General features: G+C 35.6%; 1 protein-coding gene across 2 annotated transcripts in view; it reads right to left on the minus strand.

Moving 5' to 3' along the window:
* KLHL1 (kelch like family member 1) overlaps nucleotides 1–18,801 on the minus strand; it is a 368,129-nt gene that overhangs the window by 35,142 nt on the left and 314,186 nt on the right. For both annotated transcript variants that reach the window (XM_039244388.1, XM_039244387.1), the window contains one exon: nucleotides 14,188–14,350. In XM_039244388.1, the coding sequence (XP_039100319.1) occupies nucleotides 14,188–14,350 (163 nt within the window). The remainder of the gene's footprint in view (nucleotides 1–14,187; nucleotides 14,351–18,801) is intronic.

Consider the following 18,801-nt stretch of genomic DNA (forward strand, 5'->3'; position numbering starts at 1 on the left):
ATCATATGAACTTGCAAAACAATTGGGTTAGTTTTTATCTTTCTGAGTCTTAGAATACCCAATTTTTGTAAGTGCTTACCTTTAAACTGACTACACAGAGCTTTTTTGCAAATTAATTTTAGCAATACCATCCAGCAGTAGAGAGAATATCACATTTACAACATACGTGGAGACACATATGAATATATAAACAAGATACAAACAACATGTTAAAGGCCCAATTTCCAAAAATCTCCCTTTACAACACAAATCTAATTGCAAGTTGGTATTACAATTTGTGGATCCATTAATTGGTCATTTTTCTCTGGAGTCTAATAAACATTGTGTCCAACCAGTGTTGTGCAAAAACGATTGCCAAATTTTAAAAAATACAGCCCAAAGGGCTGCATGCAGGGGTCAAACTATCATTTCCCATTCTCCAATGAGAACGAGGGTGTTTTTTTGGTTTTTTTGGTTTTTTTTTTTTTTGGTTTTTTTTTTTTTACCATAAGCAGCAGCCATAACCAAACCAAATGAAGCCCAGAATACCTATGTGAGCTCTGGTTCCTCCCTAAAAGTCAGAACTTGGCCTACTGATTGTAATGGCTTCCTAGTCAGTCTTTTCTTAATCAAGCAAAAAAAGAGGCCAAAAGAACGCAAGTCCATATTTGGAGGTTAACCAAATGAGTGAAAGATTCTAAACCAAAATAAAAGGGAGAAGACGTAAGCTCACCTGTGGTTGCACACAAAATACCTACCATGAGACGTCTGTCCAAACTGAAATCAAAAACCATTTCCTTGCCACAGCAGGAGTGGGGCCCCAGGGATGGTCCCTAGGACAGAGTCCAGGCTGCTGCATGGACTCATCACCTGACGCTGGTTAGCAGATGAGGACCTACAAACCAAGGGCAAAGAGCTCTTGCCTGGTTTACCAAATTTGTAACCAAACTTAAGTTCCTCTGCCAGATGTGCAGCAAAGACAATCACTAAGACATGCCATATGCAACAAGGAAACAATGTATTCTAGATGCAGCCAAGCAAAGAGACGGAAAGACAAGTATCAAATCTACCCTCCTGAAGCAAGAGGGTCAGGGAAATTTAAAGGCAAAATAAAAAGTTCTGGGTAAAACATCACAGCTGCTCTTATTAGTCTGCAGGTGAGAGTAGTTCCATTAACCCTTTGGTTACTAGTTTCATGGTTATAGAAACTGTTTACAATACTATTATCGCCATATTTAAAGGTCTTCCTGACTGAGCCTATAATATTAAAAACATAATTTTCACTCACAGCATATTGTTACCCAGAAACTATGTTCAGAAATCCCTTTCCCTGCATAATAAAAATATAAGAATTTCACAACCCCCACAGTATAAAACCTTTGAAGAAGCTCCCTGGCCCCAGAACTCTGTTTGATCCTTTGTTTCTCAATTGATAGAAAACTCTTTAATTTGATCCCAAGAGAAGTCTTGTCAGTGCTGCTGTCAGAATAGTCCAACATCTGCTCTTCAGGGAACTCTTTCGTGAGAGGTTCTTGTTAGAGTATCTTACAGCACAGGGAGCAGAATTTCAGGAAGCTTGCAACAGGTTGTACAACTACTCTTGTCCCTGCTGCTATAAAATGTGGATACGTGTGGCAAATTTAGTCTGAGATTTGCTGACTTTGCAACATGGCTGGTAAGCAAGGTTGTATCTGGAAGTCTGATAGCACTTATCTTTAATTACTAGGACATGCCCAGTTTTTAAAAGAAACATATGCTTGTAAACATGCACAGAAATTTGGGTCAATTAACCATATTCCAAAACTTGGTAGAACTTACTAACCTAACTCCTGGGAGAAATGGAACATACTACCTGCATGTTTCCTTGCCAGCAACTCCTCTCCAGTGATTACAATTCTGCATTTCCTTCCTTTGATGCTTCCTATTTCCCTTTAACATAATGTAAGCTCTCTGAGGGCAGATTTGATTTATTTTCTTTGGCATATTACCATGGCCAGTACAGGTTTGTACATTTTTAAAAAATGAATTAAGTGCTGCTTTCCAATTCTTGAAAAAGGGCGATTCATCTATAGAATTTGTCAAAGAAAAAGCACCTATGTTCCACAGAAATAAAATTTTGACAAATGGCAGAAAAAAGTATTAATCATGTGTCCTGGGGACACAAAACAAAAAGAGATTAAATTTAAATGGGTGAAGTTAAAAAAGTCATTTATGGAAAGGTGCAGATTGAACTAGGCTTTGGATGATGGAAAATAATATAAATGTTCTCATTTAGGTTTTATTTGGGTAAAAGAAAATCTTAATGCATCTTTAATACTTCCTGACACTATTATTCTCAAGTGCAATCATCTGAATCCTTTTAGTATTGATCTTGCTACATGGAATTTAATGCGCATAGAGAACGAGTCAGGCTTGTGTTAGGCTGGAGTTGTGTCACTTTGGAGAGATTTCAAATGTATCCGAAGGTGAGGTGAAAATTTGAGAAGAGAAACTAAGTGGACAGTGGGTAGTGAGTACAGAGTCACAAGATACAAAGAAAGAAAAAAAAAACCAAAACAATGGAAAAGAAACGGAAGCAGAGAGATGAGTCTGTGAAAGGGCCAAAGTGTGTGTACCATGTGGACATGTTTGAGAAACCTGAGCGATTCAGTATGGCTGGGGCAGAGCGCGCTGGTGTAAGGACACAAGTCTAAACCAGACTGACTCCATAACAGGCTTTAAGTTTCCCCTCTTAACTAGAAGGCCTAAGTTTCAGTTTCCCTGAAACTATCAGGCAGCTACACATTGCCCAAGGCGGAAGAAACTGCCCACCACATCACTCCACCATACTACCTTGGCAACACCCAATTAAGAAAGGCCAGCAACTATAGATAAAACTCTGTTACCTAATGTTAAAGTTAACCCGTTAGACGCCGAACAAGACCCTAGACTCGCTCTGTAATTGGTTGAATTTAAAAGTACTCTAAATGTTGTAATTGGGTCTCACCAAAAGTAACAAATACTCTAGACAATGTGTATGGTTAAACCAGCTGTCAATAATGTTGTATAATTATGATTGGATCACTGTTCCTATGTCAACAACTTCTGTAATTCCCCCGTTACAAAACCCCATAAAAACCCTACTCTGCCTTTGTTCGGGGCTCACAGCACGGATCCACTGCACTGGTAAAGTCTGTGAGCCCCAGCTCGAGCCCGTAATAAAGCCCTTTGCCTTTGCATGCGTGACTCGGTCTCCCCGGTGGTCTCTAGTCGTTGAGGATACTGCAATCTGGATATAACACTGGAAGGCAGCGGGTAAAAGTGGAGACGAGAAGGAAAGTGAGGGGTCTATCACAAAAGATGGCATATGCCAGACTGAGAGGTCTGGAAGCAGCCATGCTCAAGGGAGCCCAAATGAATTGTCTTCCATTGCTCTACATTCTAGTTCTGAGACATGGCTTATCCAATAATCCCTTTGGGCCACTAGAATACACGGTATCCAGTCTACTAGTGTGATGAGACTCCAATAATTTTATAGTTTCCTTGGAAAATTGTAAATTATTCTTCAGCTAGAGTGATCATCATGAAATGCAACCATGTCACAGCCCTTTCGCAACCTTTTATAACAGCTTCACCTTAGCCAAGTTGCTGTATGACCTGGGGCCTGCGTTTCTCTCCAATCCTTGCTGCCATTCTCTCTCATTATGTTACAGCCAAACTTAACTTTTCTTCCTTTTGTTTGCATGTCACACTGGGGGGGCGGGGGGGGGAGGAGGGAGAGGCTTGACACAAACTGTTCCTTTTCATTACAGTGCTTCCCCACTTCCTGTAAAACTGTTAAATTAATCAAGTCCCAGCTTTAAATCTTTTCTTTTTTTCCCCCAGGAAACAAATTATAAACTTCCTGAACCTATTAGTATTCCCAAGTGAGACTCAGCAAACAGCAGGTTTTTTTTTAAGTGTGAATCTAAAGACTACAATTTTAATACAAATTATTTATCATACAAAAACTTACACAATTTGGGATCCCAGCTTATGAAAAAGAATACCAAAGTTTGAATGCAAAACTAGAAATAGGATCTCTCTTGGAAGACCCTTGCAAATGACAGTCCTTGTGGCTTAAGTTACTGTGCTAGATACCGGGACACACTGGAGAAAACAACAGACATTGACTCCTTAAGATTCTTCATACTGTGTAAGTTTCAGCCTGTACGGCAATTTCAACTGCCCCGTGAGTATTATCAATATGAAACTTTGAATGAATGAGCAGCTTTGCCACAGTGAATCATGAAGCCAGCCCAGTTGTCTTGTTTGTTTTGCAGATTCTCTGTAGCATACATTCATTAACATTCAGGCCCCTTTATGGATGTGCTCAGACAGTATCAGTATCTGCTTTTTGAGCTAACTCAGGAAACAAAGAGAAACAAACCAGAAAGACCCTTTAGCTACAAAGTTTGAAAGAATCCACAGAGAGCAAAGAAGAAACAAAAAGACTCACTTGAACAGATACTGTTTGGGGACTCTGAGGTTTTATACGGCCAATGACCACAACTCAATGTCTATTCACTGTTTCCTTATTTTTCCTTCATTTATCAAGAGAGTATGTTGGCTGAGCTGGCATCGGATGACATATCTAACCACTTAGCTTACGCTCTCTTATTGGGAGACTAACCAAAATGCTTTATGAAGCTGATAAAAATTTTCTCTTGAATGTATCAGAATATACTCATTCAGTTTAAGCCATGAACCAATGATTTATTTTTCCTCAGCAAATGGTATCATAAAGAATCTAAACTTAAAAGGGCTGTTAATTGGCTTTTATTAGTCTAATTGGGAAAATTATGCAAAATACTTCAGAGAAGCAACAGTCAGGTTAGAATGACACATTAGCGATATGGGAAAACAAAACAAGGAGGGAAAAAATCATGTCAGTAGAGAGGAGGAAAAGATAAATGGCTGTCAGAGGGTGATGCTGAGACAATTTTCTGCTATGGGTCTGAACCATGAAAGGTCACTTTCCAGTAATTATGTTTCTCTCTGAGTAAAACAGGAAAAGCAACTAGACATTAAGAGACAGTCATCAAACCACAGAATTTTGAGGTCATTAAATCACACTCAGGAAAAAAAAAAGATACTCAAATGAGAGCTATAATATTTTCATTTAAAGGAGAAAGATTATATGAAAATGAAGTCGTTTAAAATACTTACATAGAATATCTGGATTAAATTTGGGGGAAAATGTACTCAAATAAAATGTAACAACTTCATGAATAACAATTAAGATTAAATAGTGTCACACTGTGATGCTTATTATGAAGGATGTTATTAGAGGAAAACAGGATTTCCTAAGATATTACATAACCCAGCTGACCAAAAATTACAAGGACAAGAGGAAGGACCAAATGACTAATTCCATGTATGGCCATCTTAAAAGCCAATTTGAAAGGGGCATTAGAAGAAATTGAAAAGATAATTTAGTCATAGCCACATGTGAAAATGTGCTGCAAAACTGTCCATTAAATACTTTATTTGTTAGATTTTTATCCCACTTATTTCTGATTGAATTTGGAGAAGATTTATAACAATATACACACAGGTTAAGATATTTTCAAATTTTTTAATGTTTATTTTTGAGAGAGAGAGAGAGGAATGAGGAGAGAGCGAAGGAGACACAGAATCTGAAGCAGGCTCCAGGCTCTGAGTTGTAAGCACAGAGCCTGATGCGGGGCTCGAACCCACAGATTGCGAGATAATGACCTGATCTAAAGTCGGACACACAACCAACTGAGCCATCCAGGCACCCCTCATGTCAAGATATTTTAAGGTGAAGTATTAGGGAAAGATCACAAAGCTATAATAAGGTAATTTTTAAAGGTAATTATTAAAAATCTAGAATAGGATAAATAATGCATTAAAACTTTAATAGAGAGTGTGTGTGTGTTACAGAATACATAACAGAATAATGCAGTAAATGAATCAGATAATGAAGGGGTAAAGATATTTGTCATCCCAAGTGAACAAATATACTCTATCAATGATATACCCAATTTCTAAAGAATGCAAGGAACAAATCCATTAACATCAATGTAAGTTACCAATAAATAAATATTAGGAAAAGCAAAAAGGCAAAAAATGTCCTGTGCTTTCTGGCACAGGAATTATGAAAATTAACATCCAAGAGAAATATTCATTTTATTATGGTTTCACTATTCATGAGTATGTATGCCTGTAAGAAAGTTTTTTTTTTTTTAATGTTTATTTATTCTTGAGAGAGAGACAGAGCATGAGCAGGAAAGATGCAGAGAGAGAGGGAGACACAGACTCCAAAGCAGGCTCCAGCCTCCAAACTGTCCCCGATGCGGGGCTTGAACCCACAGACTGTGAGATCATGACCTGTGCTGAAGTCAGGCACTCAACCAACTGAGCCACCCACGTAACCCTGCAAGAAAGTTTATACTTTATATATATATATATATATATTTATTTATTTATTTATTTATTATTTATATATATATAATTTATATATATTTAAGGGGCACCTGGGTAACTCAGTTGGTTAAGTGTCCAACTCTTAATTTTGGCTCAGTTCTTGATTTCATGGTTTGTGAGATCAAGCCACACATTGGGCTCTGTGCTGTCAGCACAGATTGGGATTGGGATTCTCTATCTGTCTCTCTCTCTCTCCCTGCTCTCTCTCTCTCTCAAAATAAATAAACTTAAAAAATACATACTTAATGTTGAATAATGTGAAATTTTGCTATTAATTTTGTTAGTAATAAAACTATTACGATGCTTAAGGAATAATAGTCCTTTAAAAGAAAAAGATACATATAGGTAGAAAATGATATTAATAGTATATACTGTCTATTGAGTAAAATGACAATATTAACACAAATGATAAGATGTTTTCTGTGATTGCTATTGAAAGCTGTAACAGGATCATGGGGGAGGAGAAGGAGAAAAATAGTTGGGGAGAGGGTGGGAGGCAAACTGTGAGAGACTCTTGAATGCTGAGAACAAACTGAGGGCTGATGGTGTGGGAGGGAGGGGGAAGGGGGCTGATGGGCATGGAGGAGGGCACTTGTTGCAATGAGCACTGGGTGTTATATGAAAACCAACTTGACAATAAATTATGAAAGAAAAAAATAAAAGGTGTAACAGAATTTTAAAAAATCTATTAAAAGAGAAGTGGGGAATGCGATGTACCTAATTCACACAGAAACAATTCCAAGAAGTTTCTTTTAGATAATTTTCAGATGAGTTCAGCTGGAAGGTTGGTTTTAAGTTTCAATCTCCTATTATGAAAAATCTGAATGTAATTAGGAAGCTGTTGGTAGAACATTTCTAACCACTTCTTACATAGCACTCCATCACTATGGGATTGAGGGGGTGTCTATAATTTTAACTCCTTTCGTTTCTGTACAATCATTTTCCAAACATCAGTGGTAGAATTCTGGATATTTCTTAACAATTATAGCCCAAAGGAATCTAGCAGGAATGTCTATAGATATTATTTGATATTGATAATAGTGCTAGTAGAAAGTTTGATAGATAAAACTATGCTACAGAAATGTAGCTTACCAAACAAAAAGAATGAAACTAAATTGAGTAGCAATTTGCTTTGGCTTTACATGACTCTGCTCCACCTTTCCTTTCTCATCTAATAGATTTTTAAACAATAATGGATACAGACATTAATTAAACTTTGAACAAAATATTTAAGAATAGGATTTAGAGAACAATTAAGTATACTGATCATGAGAGAAATTAAGACTTAATGGTCTATGATAAGACAAATCACAAAGAATGCATAGAAAACAAAACAAAGTATAATAGAGCAGAGGTAAGGACAGCTTAGTGTTCAAGCATATAATACTTTCTTTAAAAACTGTGTACTTTACAACTTGTGATTTTTAGGAAAAATAAGTAAATTTTACCAAAAACAATTTAAGAAAAATATACACTCAGTGATGCAAGAGTTGTTTAATGTCCTTGTTGTTGTTTTGTTTTGTTTTTAAGAAAAGATGATAAGATAGCACATTCAACTGAAATAAGATGAATATGAAGTAGGCAGGAAAGAAAGGTGCCAAACAAGGATATCAAGTAAGGAAAATTAAAATAAAGGAGAATGTCTCCATTGGAAGTGATAAAGTCCATAAACAAAATGGCAACAATTGAAACTATGATATAGAAAAAAACTTTCCCAGATTAAATGGAAAAGAAATAAAATTACCGGGGAGAAATGGAATTTATGGCAAAGGACCCAGTCCTCAAACACACATAGAATCACCAACATGAATATACTAAATGAATACACTAAAATATGTATCTCAAAACTAAAGAACTAGAATAATGGAAAAGGGAACACTTTCTTTTAATTCTCAATAGACAAAAGAGACAATAGACTTTCTTTTCCTAAGTAAAAGAAAGACCTGGTTAAGATTGTTAAAATGAACCGCCAAGTATTAAGTTAAGAGAAAGAAAAGTAGCCATCATATTGTACCCTGGTAAACATTTCAGTTTCAAGACCAATGTGTCAGTTCCTAAGCTGTCATCTCTCAACCTCACATATACTGTTCTTACTCTGCTTTTCTGATGTTGTGCCTACGATTCTGCAAACTACTTGTCTGATGTGCCACCTGGTTCCATTTCAGGATGTGGCATTAATGGATGCAAGAGGGAACCTGAAAGGCTAGTGATTGGGAGGAGGGTCTGGCTCCTCTCTGTTTCTTATTCCTCTGAGTATCCCTCCAGCCTTTCTTTTTGTATCCGGTTGGAAGTTTTCAGCCCTTACAAAAGTCAGCTTTGTTGAGACCAGTCAGAACCATCAGGATCAGCATACTGGCGCCTTCTCCCCAGGGTACAGGGTCCCAGGTTAAGGGACCCCTCGTTCATGTCACAGACACCAACTCCAGCTAAGTAGTGGCCCCAGTAGCAGATGTCGGCTCCAACTCCCAAAGTTGTACCTCCAAACTTCAAAGCACTAGTTTTTTTTTTTTTTTTTTAATTTTAAAATGTTTTAATGTTTTATTTATTTCTGAGAGAGAGAGAGAGAGAGAGACAGTGTGAGCAGGGGAGGGTCAGAGAGAGACAGAGGTACAGAATCTGAAACAGGCTCCAGACACTGAGCTAGATGTCAGCACAGAGCCCAATGTGGGGCTTGAACCATGAGATCGTGAGATCATGACCTGAGCCGAAGTCAGACACTTAACCGACTGAGCCACCCAGGCACCCCAAAAATCCTATGTATTATAATCTTTTCTTTTTGTTCCCCAACCCTATCAGTGGTAGTGGTTTCCCTTAGTTGATACATTTATGATATAGTGTTCTCTGGTTGATTTTGTGGTTAACTGATTAACTTTTATACCTACTTAACAAGTCTTTACATTGTATTATCTTTGTTTAGAATAATTGATAAATGACTAATGTGATTTCTGTTTCTTGATTAACCCTAATCTGATAAAAACATAGTCATACATCTATAAGAATTAAGGCTTGGGTCTTTAAAAAATGTATTAAAGACGAAAAATCACTGGACTTACAGCTCTCTCTTACAAAAAAAAAAAAAGCAAAAGATAAGTAAGTCATATCTACTGAATTTTAAAGATACAGTTCTGTGACATTAAGCTATTTAAGTCAAGTGGCAACCAGTGTGTGAAGACACAGGAAAGGTCTCTTTTAGGTGAAGCCTAATAAATTATATAATCAACATATCCCTCCTGGAAAATAATGGTAATGTAAGATGTACAAATAATTTCCAGAATATATGGAGAACTTCACAAACCAAAATGAAAGTGATAGAAAACCTATGGAATCAGGGAAAAGACTTGAACATATACTTTAAGAAGAAGATAGACAAATGACTAATAAACATTTTTAAAATGTTTAATCTCCTTAGTCTTTAGTGGAATGTGATAGCTCTATCCACTAGAATGGAAAAAAAAAATACATAAAAGATAAAAGACTCACATTACCACGTCAGTGAGGTATAGAGCATCCAGAACTTTTTTAAAGATTTTATTTATTTTTTAGAGAGAGAGAGACAGAGATCAGGGGAGGGGCAGAGAGAGAGGGAGGCAGAGGATCTGAAGCAGACACACTGACAGCAGAGAGACCAATGCGGAGCTTGAACTCTTAAACATAGAAATCATGACCTAAGCTGACGTTGGACTCTTAACAACTGAGTCATCCAGGTACCTCTAGAGTACCCAGTACTTGAATACACTTTTAATGTGTAAATAAATTAGGAAAACCACTTGCAAAAGCAGTATCTACTAAAACTAACACAAGAATGCCATGCAGATAGCAATTGCAATGCCAGGTCTATACCCACGTAAACGTGTACACGTGCTCACAAAGGATGAACATAAAGACACACACAGCAGCACTATTCTTAATTCAAGAGCTGGAAACTATTAAAATGTCCAGTTTTTCAAGTATGAATAATACAATTTCTGTATATTAAATAATAAACTATGAAGACAATACTATCTTCTGTTTAATTCTGAATTTCTAGATAAAGTAAAATTAGGTCAATAAATAAAACTAAGTCAAGCACAAATTTATGAATAAGAAAACAAGGTGGGAAAACAAGCATGGTTTCTGTATATGTACAAGTTTGATTAAAAATAAAAACAGGGGCACCTAGGTGGCTCAGTCTATTAAGCTCTGACTTTAGCTCTGGTGATGATCTCAGGATTTGTGGGTTAAAGCACCATGTTGAGCCCTGCTGACAGTGCAGAGTCTGGAGCCTGCTTGGGATTCTGTGTTTCCCTCTCTCTCTCCCCTCCTGCATCTCAAAAATGAATAAAATTTAAGAAAAACTAAAAACAATAATGAAACAGACAAAAGCTAAGGTAAAATAAAATTAATAAATATGCTAACACATAAAACATCAAAGTAGGAGGATAAAACAATACAAAAGATAGTTTTATAATAATACAGAATGATTATTAATAGTCATAGAATTAAAGACAATATAGAATTGCCTTCCACTAAATTTTAGAATATCAGTAAAATAAAAATTTTAAAGGGAATGCATATAATCACGTACATATAATTTCTACCACTATTTCTTTCTCTTGCTCAAAAATCTCTGATGTTTACAGTGAGTTTTAGAAGATAAATTGTAAAAGGCTTCTCAATTCACATTGTGATATCATTATGCTAAGGTATCATTATGAAAACTGTGAAATGGTTTTTCAAAAGCTATGTGTACCACACATAGATGCAAAATCATAGTTAGAATATGGAATGCAACAAAATATCAAAGGGATAATGAAACATTAATTAGTTGGTTTTATTTTAGGTGTGTAATGACCATTTACAGTTAGAGTATTTATATAAACTACCACATGAATAGATCAAATAAGAAAAAAATACCACTTTTTATAAATTCTTAGAAGGAATTTAATAAAACATGAAACCAATGCTGATTTTTTAGGATAAAATCTCCACTAAACATACTACAGACAATAACTTACCCTAAATATCATACAGTATATATATCTCAAAGAACAACTAACATCACACACAGACTATGAAACCCTAAAGTCTTTCCAATTATGGACACAAACATGGACACCTGGTATAATTACTTTTATTTCATTAGCAATACAATAAAAATGAAATAAATGTAAATATTAAGAAGGAAGGGATAAAGTTTCATTATTAGTTTACTGTATGTTTATTTTGCTAAAATATCAGTTATAATAAATTAGAAGACTAATAGAACTAACATGTATTTAGTAAGATGGTTATTATAGGTACATAAACTATTTTCTCTAGTGTGCTGTAAATATATAATTATTAATATATATGAACAAGTATATAATAAAATGCACAAAAGTATAAATATATGTGAACAGACCTCAGAAATAAGATATGAAGCCTATGCCAAAATTCAAAGCCATCAAAATGTATAAAGCTGATTTTAAGAGAGAAAAGAGGGTCCATATTCTCAAATGAAAAGATTTCAAAGGTAAAGATCTGTAATATTTGTTTCCAGGCAAAATCCTCAAGGGATTTCAGGAAGTATCTATGACATGAACAATGTAATTGTATGCCTAAAATAAACCTAAGTGAAACGTGAAAAAGCCTAACCCAGAGGCAATTATAAACAAAAATAGGTTGATATAAATACATAAGCATGAAATTGGTGTGCCAAAAACATATGCAATTAAAAGAATAAATGGACACAATGTTGATGCCTGGAAAATATTGCTATATATTTTATAAAAGTAGAAATATAGAAATTACTTGGTTAAATAGAATGAGCAACATATACAACTTTAATCTTGCTAATATAAAAAAGTTACATTTTAACAAAGTATTTTTCAATTTTTTTCAATATTTTTTTTTAGGTGGTAACAAATGGTAACAAGATGCTGATCAGGATGAATTGAAAAAGGTATTTTTCATGTAATGCTGTTGAGGAAGTTTTTGGTAAACCTTACTGAAGGAAATGTTTAAAATAAAATATTTAATTCAGTCCCAATTCCCCTGCTCACTTTATAGAAATTCTTCCTTAGGAAATAATCAGTAATGTGCAATATGATGAAAATGACAAATATTACAAAATATTACATCTAACAATGTGCAATCCAGCTTTATTGATAATATAAATATTTGGGAAATATTTTAGATATATATTATGTTAGATGTAAATATTTTAGGTATATCTAGATACTTCAGATGCTAATCAGAGACTAGTTACTTACACTTTAGGTCTTTTTTTCTTTTTTCTTGCAGACAGTGGATGACTGCATGGCCATTAAAATTTGAATTTCCAAGAGTCTTTAATTCCATGGAAATGTTTATTTACAATTTAAATGACAAAATCAATTTCTTTAACAACATGCTATAATAATAACTTTCTAAATATACACATATTTAGAAAAAATAGATTGTCTAAGGTGATTAAGAGTAACTCATTGGGATAAGGCAATTTATTCAACATTTACTCAACAGACATACTGAATGTGTATTATGCTCAGGGATATAATAATGAATGATGTAGACAGATCTCACTATTTATTGAACATATGTTAGTGAGAAGAGATGGAGAACAATAATGTATGTAATTTCAAGAACAGTAAGTAAATTGTTTGAGATAGTGTGCAGGGTAGTCTATTTTAATAGGGTGGATAGTAAGTACCCCCATGGGGAAAAATTTTGAGATGGAATCTGAACAATAAGAAGGATCCAGAGATATGAGGATTGGTAGGAAGAGCATCTTGGACAAACAAAACAGCAAATTCAAAGGGACTGAGAGGTTAGAGCTTGCCGTATTTGAGGCACAGATACAAGGGCAATTTGGCTGATGCAAAGAACAAAAAACCAATAGAGGACGCAAGGAGAAGATTCAGTAGGTCCCTTTATGTGAAGATAGGCACTGTATTCTGCAAAGAGAAGGCCTTGAAGAGGAGTGACATATGCTTCATATTTGTAAAAGGATTGCTCTGGCTGCTTTAGCAAATAGACTATAGGGGAAAGAGAAGTAGGGAAATGAGACTGAAAGCTTTTGCCCTTTTCCAGGCCCAAGTTGTTATTAACTTTGATTGGGGCAGAGGTTCTCACAGGAGTGAGAGGGAGCCTATTTTGTCATCTCCGTAGGATATTAGGCAAAGTCTGGAGACTTTTTGTTGTCCCCCTAGGATGGAGGTAGGGCTGACATGTAGTGGACAGAAACCCAGAATTCTGCTCAGCACCTCTGATGCACAAAACAGAGCCTCTCCTCCAGTAAAGGATTATCTGGCCTCAAATTTCAACAGTATTGAGATTGATAGTTACTGATTTAGGCTGATATATTAGAAATGGTACAAGGTGGACAGAATATTATAATCATGCAAAAAATATTTACTAAGCACCAAACTTTTAATAGCATTTTGAAAGCTCCTCAGACATTTTACCAATAAGCATATAAATATGCAGATCTTTGGTGCAAATAATTCTTATGAACTATACTTGATACTGCTTTAACCAGCAATTAATGTGAAGTTTTGGTTTCTGTTTTATATGGAGAGACACCCAGAGAAATATGCAGTCTTCATATCATTCATTATTCAATTCATGTTATCCAATTATCCATGGAGAATACATTAAAGGGAAAAAACATATAACAGTCTTAAAATCTATAAAAATATTTTGTTGGATCAGCTTACTAAGAGTTATTTTAAAAACAATATTTACTAAAAATATTGTCCAGAGAAAAAAGAAAAATCTACTCACTTGCCATTCAAAGCCGCTACACCAACTGTGCTTCGGGCAATGGACATACTGGCTACAAATGTCCACTGCTGACTCTGGGGGTCCCACCTCTCCACTGTATTCAGATAGCTCCAGCCATCGTGGCCTCCGACAGCATATATAGGGCCTTCAAGAACTGTCACACCTAAAACATGGGAGAAATGAAAACTGAATGGATGTTTTTCACAGTGAGACTTTAAAAATCAGATTAGCAGTAAAAATTGTGATGCAATTCAAAACAGGCTCTCGCTGTTACACAACAGTAGTGGGGTAGAAACTATCAATTTTCTATCAATTGTATCATTTTATTAAGGTGAAAAAAATTAGAACCAACGTAAGTATGATGTAGGTACTTTATGGAAGAAAATAAATTTCCTTATTTATGTCTCTTTGAAGAAGCAAATTCTAAAAATCAAAGATGATACATATTGTGCCCCTACTTCTGAAACACATTTCTGTACTGCAGTTTATTTAGGTAGTTTGTTACTTTAAATGATGTTACATTAAGCAATGTAATATTATCAATTTGAAATTCAGGGTAGGGTTTTCTGTGTTATGGCTTTTTGGTAACTTCATAATAAAGTTATCTAAAGTTAATAAAATATGAAGCATTTCATATTATAAGCTGAAATCACTAAACACAAGCAAATAAAACAAATTAATAGTGAGTCATAGATGGAAGGAGAGATAGATGATACATAAATGATAGATTAGATAGATAGATAGATAGATAGATACTCCTATATACTGCTTTTCCAATATATTCTTCTCTTCATAGATGAATTTTATTAAATTCTAGCAATTGCTAAATATTTAAATATCATGTTAATATTGGCTGAATGCTGGGAGCCGCACTGGCCTTCCTGGATGACAGTCACAGTGAGGAAATGGCAGCATTTGCACAGCTCCTGCCATGAGAAACGGAAACTGGTACCTCCTTCTGCTACTACTGGCTCATGTTAGAAATGAGGCTGCTGGTATTGACCAGGCCTCACAATATTCCAGATCAGACCGATATTCCCCACACAGATTGCTCTTAAGGAAAAGCATATTGCTGCCTTTTCAAAAGAGACTTCAGATGAAAGCATTGTGGGTGATTGTCAAAAGGCTCTTCCTATGGGCCTTGTAGATCCAAGAAGTACATAATAAAGGGGGCTAAGAACTCAAGAGTTACAATTGAGTCTGGCCCTGAGACAAAGAGCCTAATTTAGAGTTAAGGACAGATATCCACCCCCACCCTATTGTTTCTGCTTGGAGCATTTTGTGAGTGACTTATTCTGGTCTTGAATATGCTGACTGCTCCCTGTGAAGGAACCTATTGAGGTTCTTCTTCTTTTGTGATTATGGGAGCAAAGGTGTTTCCTGAAAAACCTGTTTTTCTTGATACTTCCACCTTAAACAAGCTATTGACCTCTGTCCATAAAGAAGTAACTTCACCCTTTTTATGCTAAAAACATTGTCTGGTATGTTAAAGATACCTTCTTTGCCCATAGGATAAGCATCTAAATCATCTACCTCAATCACTATTGATAAAGGTTATGCATGAGTCTTCTACAAATCTATGTTCTGGGAAATTCTTACATATCAAAGAAGTTTGTTATCAGAAATCATTGTCTAAGGCAAATGCCTCTTCTGTGCTGTCCCGAAAACACTTAATGATAAAATAAAGTTCAGCCCCAGTCAGGGAGGAGATGCCTGCCTGGTGACCAGAAAGACTCTCTCAACCCTCCCTCGCCGACACCATCCATCCTTCAAGGACCCCTGGACCCCGGCTGGAGCCGGTCTCCGACAGCTGAAGTTATTTCATTATATAGAAAGAAATTCTGATTAATTTTTTCTTAAAAATTCAAATCCTCATTGTCAAGGGCTCTGGAGAATCTGTAATTTTACCTTACTTGTCAGCTGACAAGTTAGATTGCCATAAATATACGTATATTGGCAGAAGACATGAGAGTTCTGTGTCAAAGGAGAAAGTTAATTCATTACTCATAACAACAGTAACAGAGTATCACTATTTTTTCTTTGTTTTTCACTTATTCTTCAAGCCCTGGTTCCAATAGGGTGACCCAAAGAGGATTACCAATATGACCTTAACTTTGCCTTCAGCTTGACCAAAATTTAGACAGGATTTTTCTTGCTTTGAGGACCCCTGACCTCATTTTCTTTAAAACATTTATTCAAAATTTTTTTTTGTTTTATTTATTTTTGAGACAGAGAGAGACAGAGCATGAGTGGGGGAGGAGCATAGAGAGAGAGGGAGACACAGGATCTGAAACAGGCTCCAGGCTCTGAGCTGTCAGCACAAAACCTGATGCGGGGCTCAAACCCATGAACCATGAGATCATGACCTGAGCCGAAGTTGGACGCTTAACCAACTGAGTCACCCAGATGCCCCTAAAACATTTATTTTAGAAAACATGTAATTGCACGTTATTTCTCTGTCATTTCTAGATGGAAATCTTTTTAAGTGCCTCCTACTCGTGTTATAACTCAGGAATTCTTTCTCAAGGACCTGAGAGCTAGTTCTTTGAATGTAATCATCCAGAAAATATTGAGAGGGGCTCCTGGGTGGCTCAGTCAGTTAAGCATCTGACTCTTGGTTTCAGCTCTGGTCATGATCTCACAGTTAGTGAGTTCAAGCTCCACATCGGGCTCCATGCTGACAGCACAGAGCCTGCCTGGGACTCTCTCTCTCCCTCTCTCTCTGCCCCTCCGCTACTCTGTCTTTCAAAATAAATAAACTAAAAAAAATTTTTTTAAACATATTAAGAGCCTATCTTCAGTTGATACCTGGCTTCAAGTTATAAAACTACTTCTTGTTGTAAAGATAGAAAATTGACCTTACCCAAAAGTATGGTCAATTAGCAAACACATATTGCCTATAATCCCCTGAAGCCACCAAGCTCTTAAAATCCCTCCTGGCTTTGTTTAGGTGAGGTTGAGTTCAGCCACAATTCTAGCCTCTCTTCCCTGTTGCAATAGCCTTGAATAAAGTCTTCCTTGCATGTTAAATTTGTCTATTGCATTTTTTTGACAAGGGTCAGTTGGAACTTGAACATGCAGTGGATTGTATTACAAGAAAGGAGATGGATTTACCATGAGCACAAAACCTACATGCCTATTACTGCAAAAGGAGACATTATCTGCATGCTTTTAATGCATACCTGCCTTTCACTCTAGAGAGAAGAATTATCCTCTCTTCTAAGACTTTCCATTATATTAACATCCTTTTGGGCAGTCAGTGCCTTGCTCAAAAGTTATGCAGAAATTTGAGAGACCCACAGAGAATTGTCTTTCAAAAGGAACCTGAAAATAAAACAGCCTCTTGTTTGCTAATTCATTCACTCATTCATTTGAATGTCTATTATGTGTCAGGAATTGTTCTTATCACCAAAGGCACAGTGCTAAGAACACAGAGGTGAACAAGGCAAACAAAGTCTCTGCCCTCGATGAGCTGAGCTCATATATATTAGGCTTTTTTAACCATTTGAGATTATCTGACTTTATGAACATGTTTCAGTCCTAGAGTGTCGCATATATAAATTGCCACAGATTTATGAACTCTGCATGCCTTACAATGTGACTTGCATACTTTCTGCAGCTGTGATGTTTTCCTTGGACACGAGTCTCATTAAGTGGAGTTGGTAAGTGGACCAGAATAATTTCAAAATTGGAATGATACATTTAATTTCTTCCTTATGTTTACCAAAAAATATCTTACAGATGCAGTAATGCAAGGTTTAAGATGTAAAATTATTTTTCTGTGCTTTGTTCAGGAACTACATTAGACCTGCACTAAAACAAGTAATAATAATTTAATGGAAACATTTTTGTATATCTCAAGCTCAATAATTGCATGATTACTTCTGGTAAGGAATTTTAAAATGTCTTTTTGATGTTTTATGTTATCAAAATGTACTATTTCAGAAAACGTAATTACTTACATATCTTAAACTGTTGGTCTCAAACATATTATTCCCCTTATGATTTCTGCTGTAAAATATTTATTAGAATTTTTTGTATAATTTTCCTTCAAGACAGTTCAATGAAAGAAGCAAACCCTCCCTAAGTTTCAAGTAAAGTAGCATAAATTGAAGTTGAGCATTTTCTACCTGGGTTACAGAGAATAAATGTATGCAAGGGCAGTTTAGGGCTTTGAACATGGGAAGCAATCAGTGGCTGGTGGTCCATCTGGATAGGTCACTACCCAAAATATTTTCACTTAAAGCAAAATTTAATTTCACTTACATAATGTATCTCAAAATATTTATTTTAGTATTTCTATATCAATACAACCAGATACTTCATATTTTCTCCTGAAAAAAATAATTGGTCTTCTCTAACCTTGTTAATATTATTCATTTAAAATATTGCTAAATTTATTCTAAGCTATAAAGTTTTCCAAATTAAAGAGATTATGTTTTAATAAAAAATTGTGACAACATAAAGCTAGGTTGTAATATTGCATTGTTGTTTGCCTTTTTGCCATTATTACATAATTTGAAAAGTATTAGCCTACAAAAAATGAGATCTCTTTTTGTCTAGGTAGAGAACATTTTTTTTTAATCTTTATTTTTTGAGAGAAATGAGTGTGAG

Source organism: Hyaena hyaena, unplaced genomic scaffold (assembly GCF_003009895.1).
Source record: "Hyaena hyaena isolate Hyena2069 unplaced genomic scaffold, ASM300989v1 scaffold_239, whole genome shotgun sequence".
Classification (NCBI taxonomy): Eukaryota; Metazoa; Chordata; class Mammalia; order Carnivora; family Hyaenidae; genus Hyaena; species Hyaena hyaena.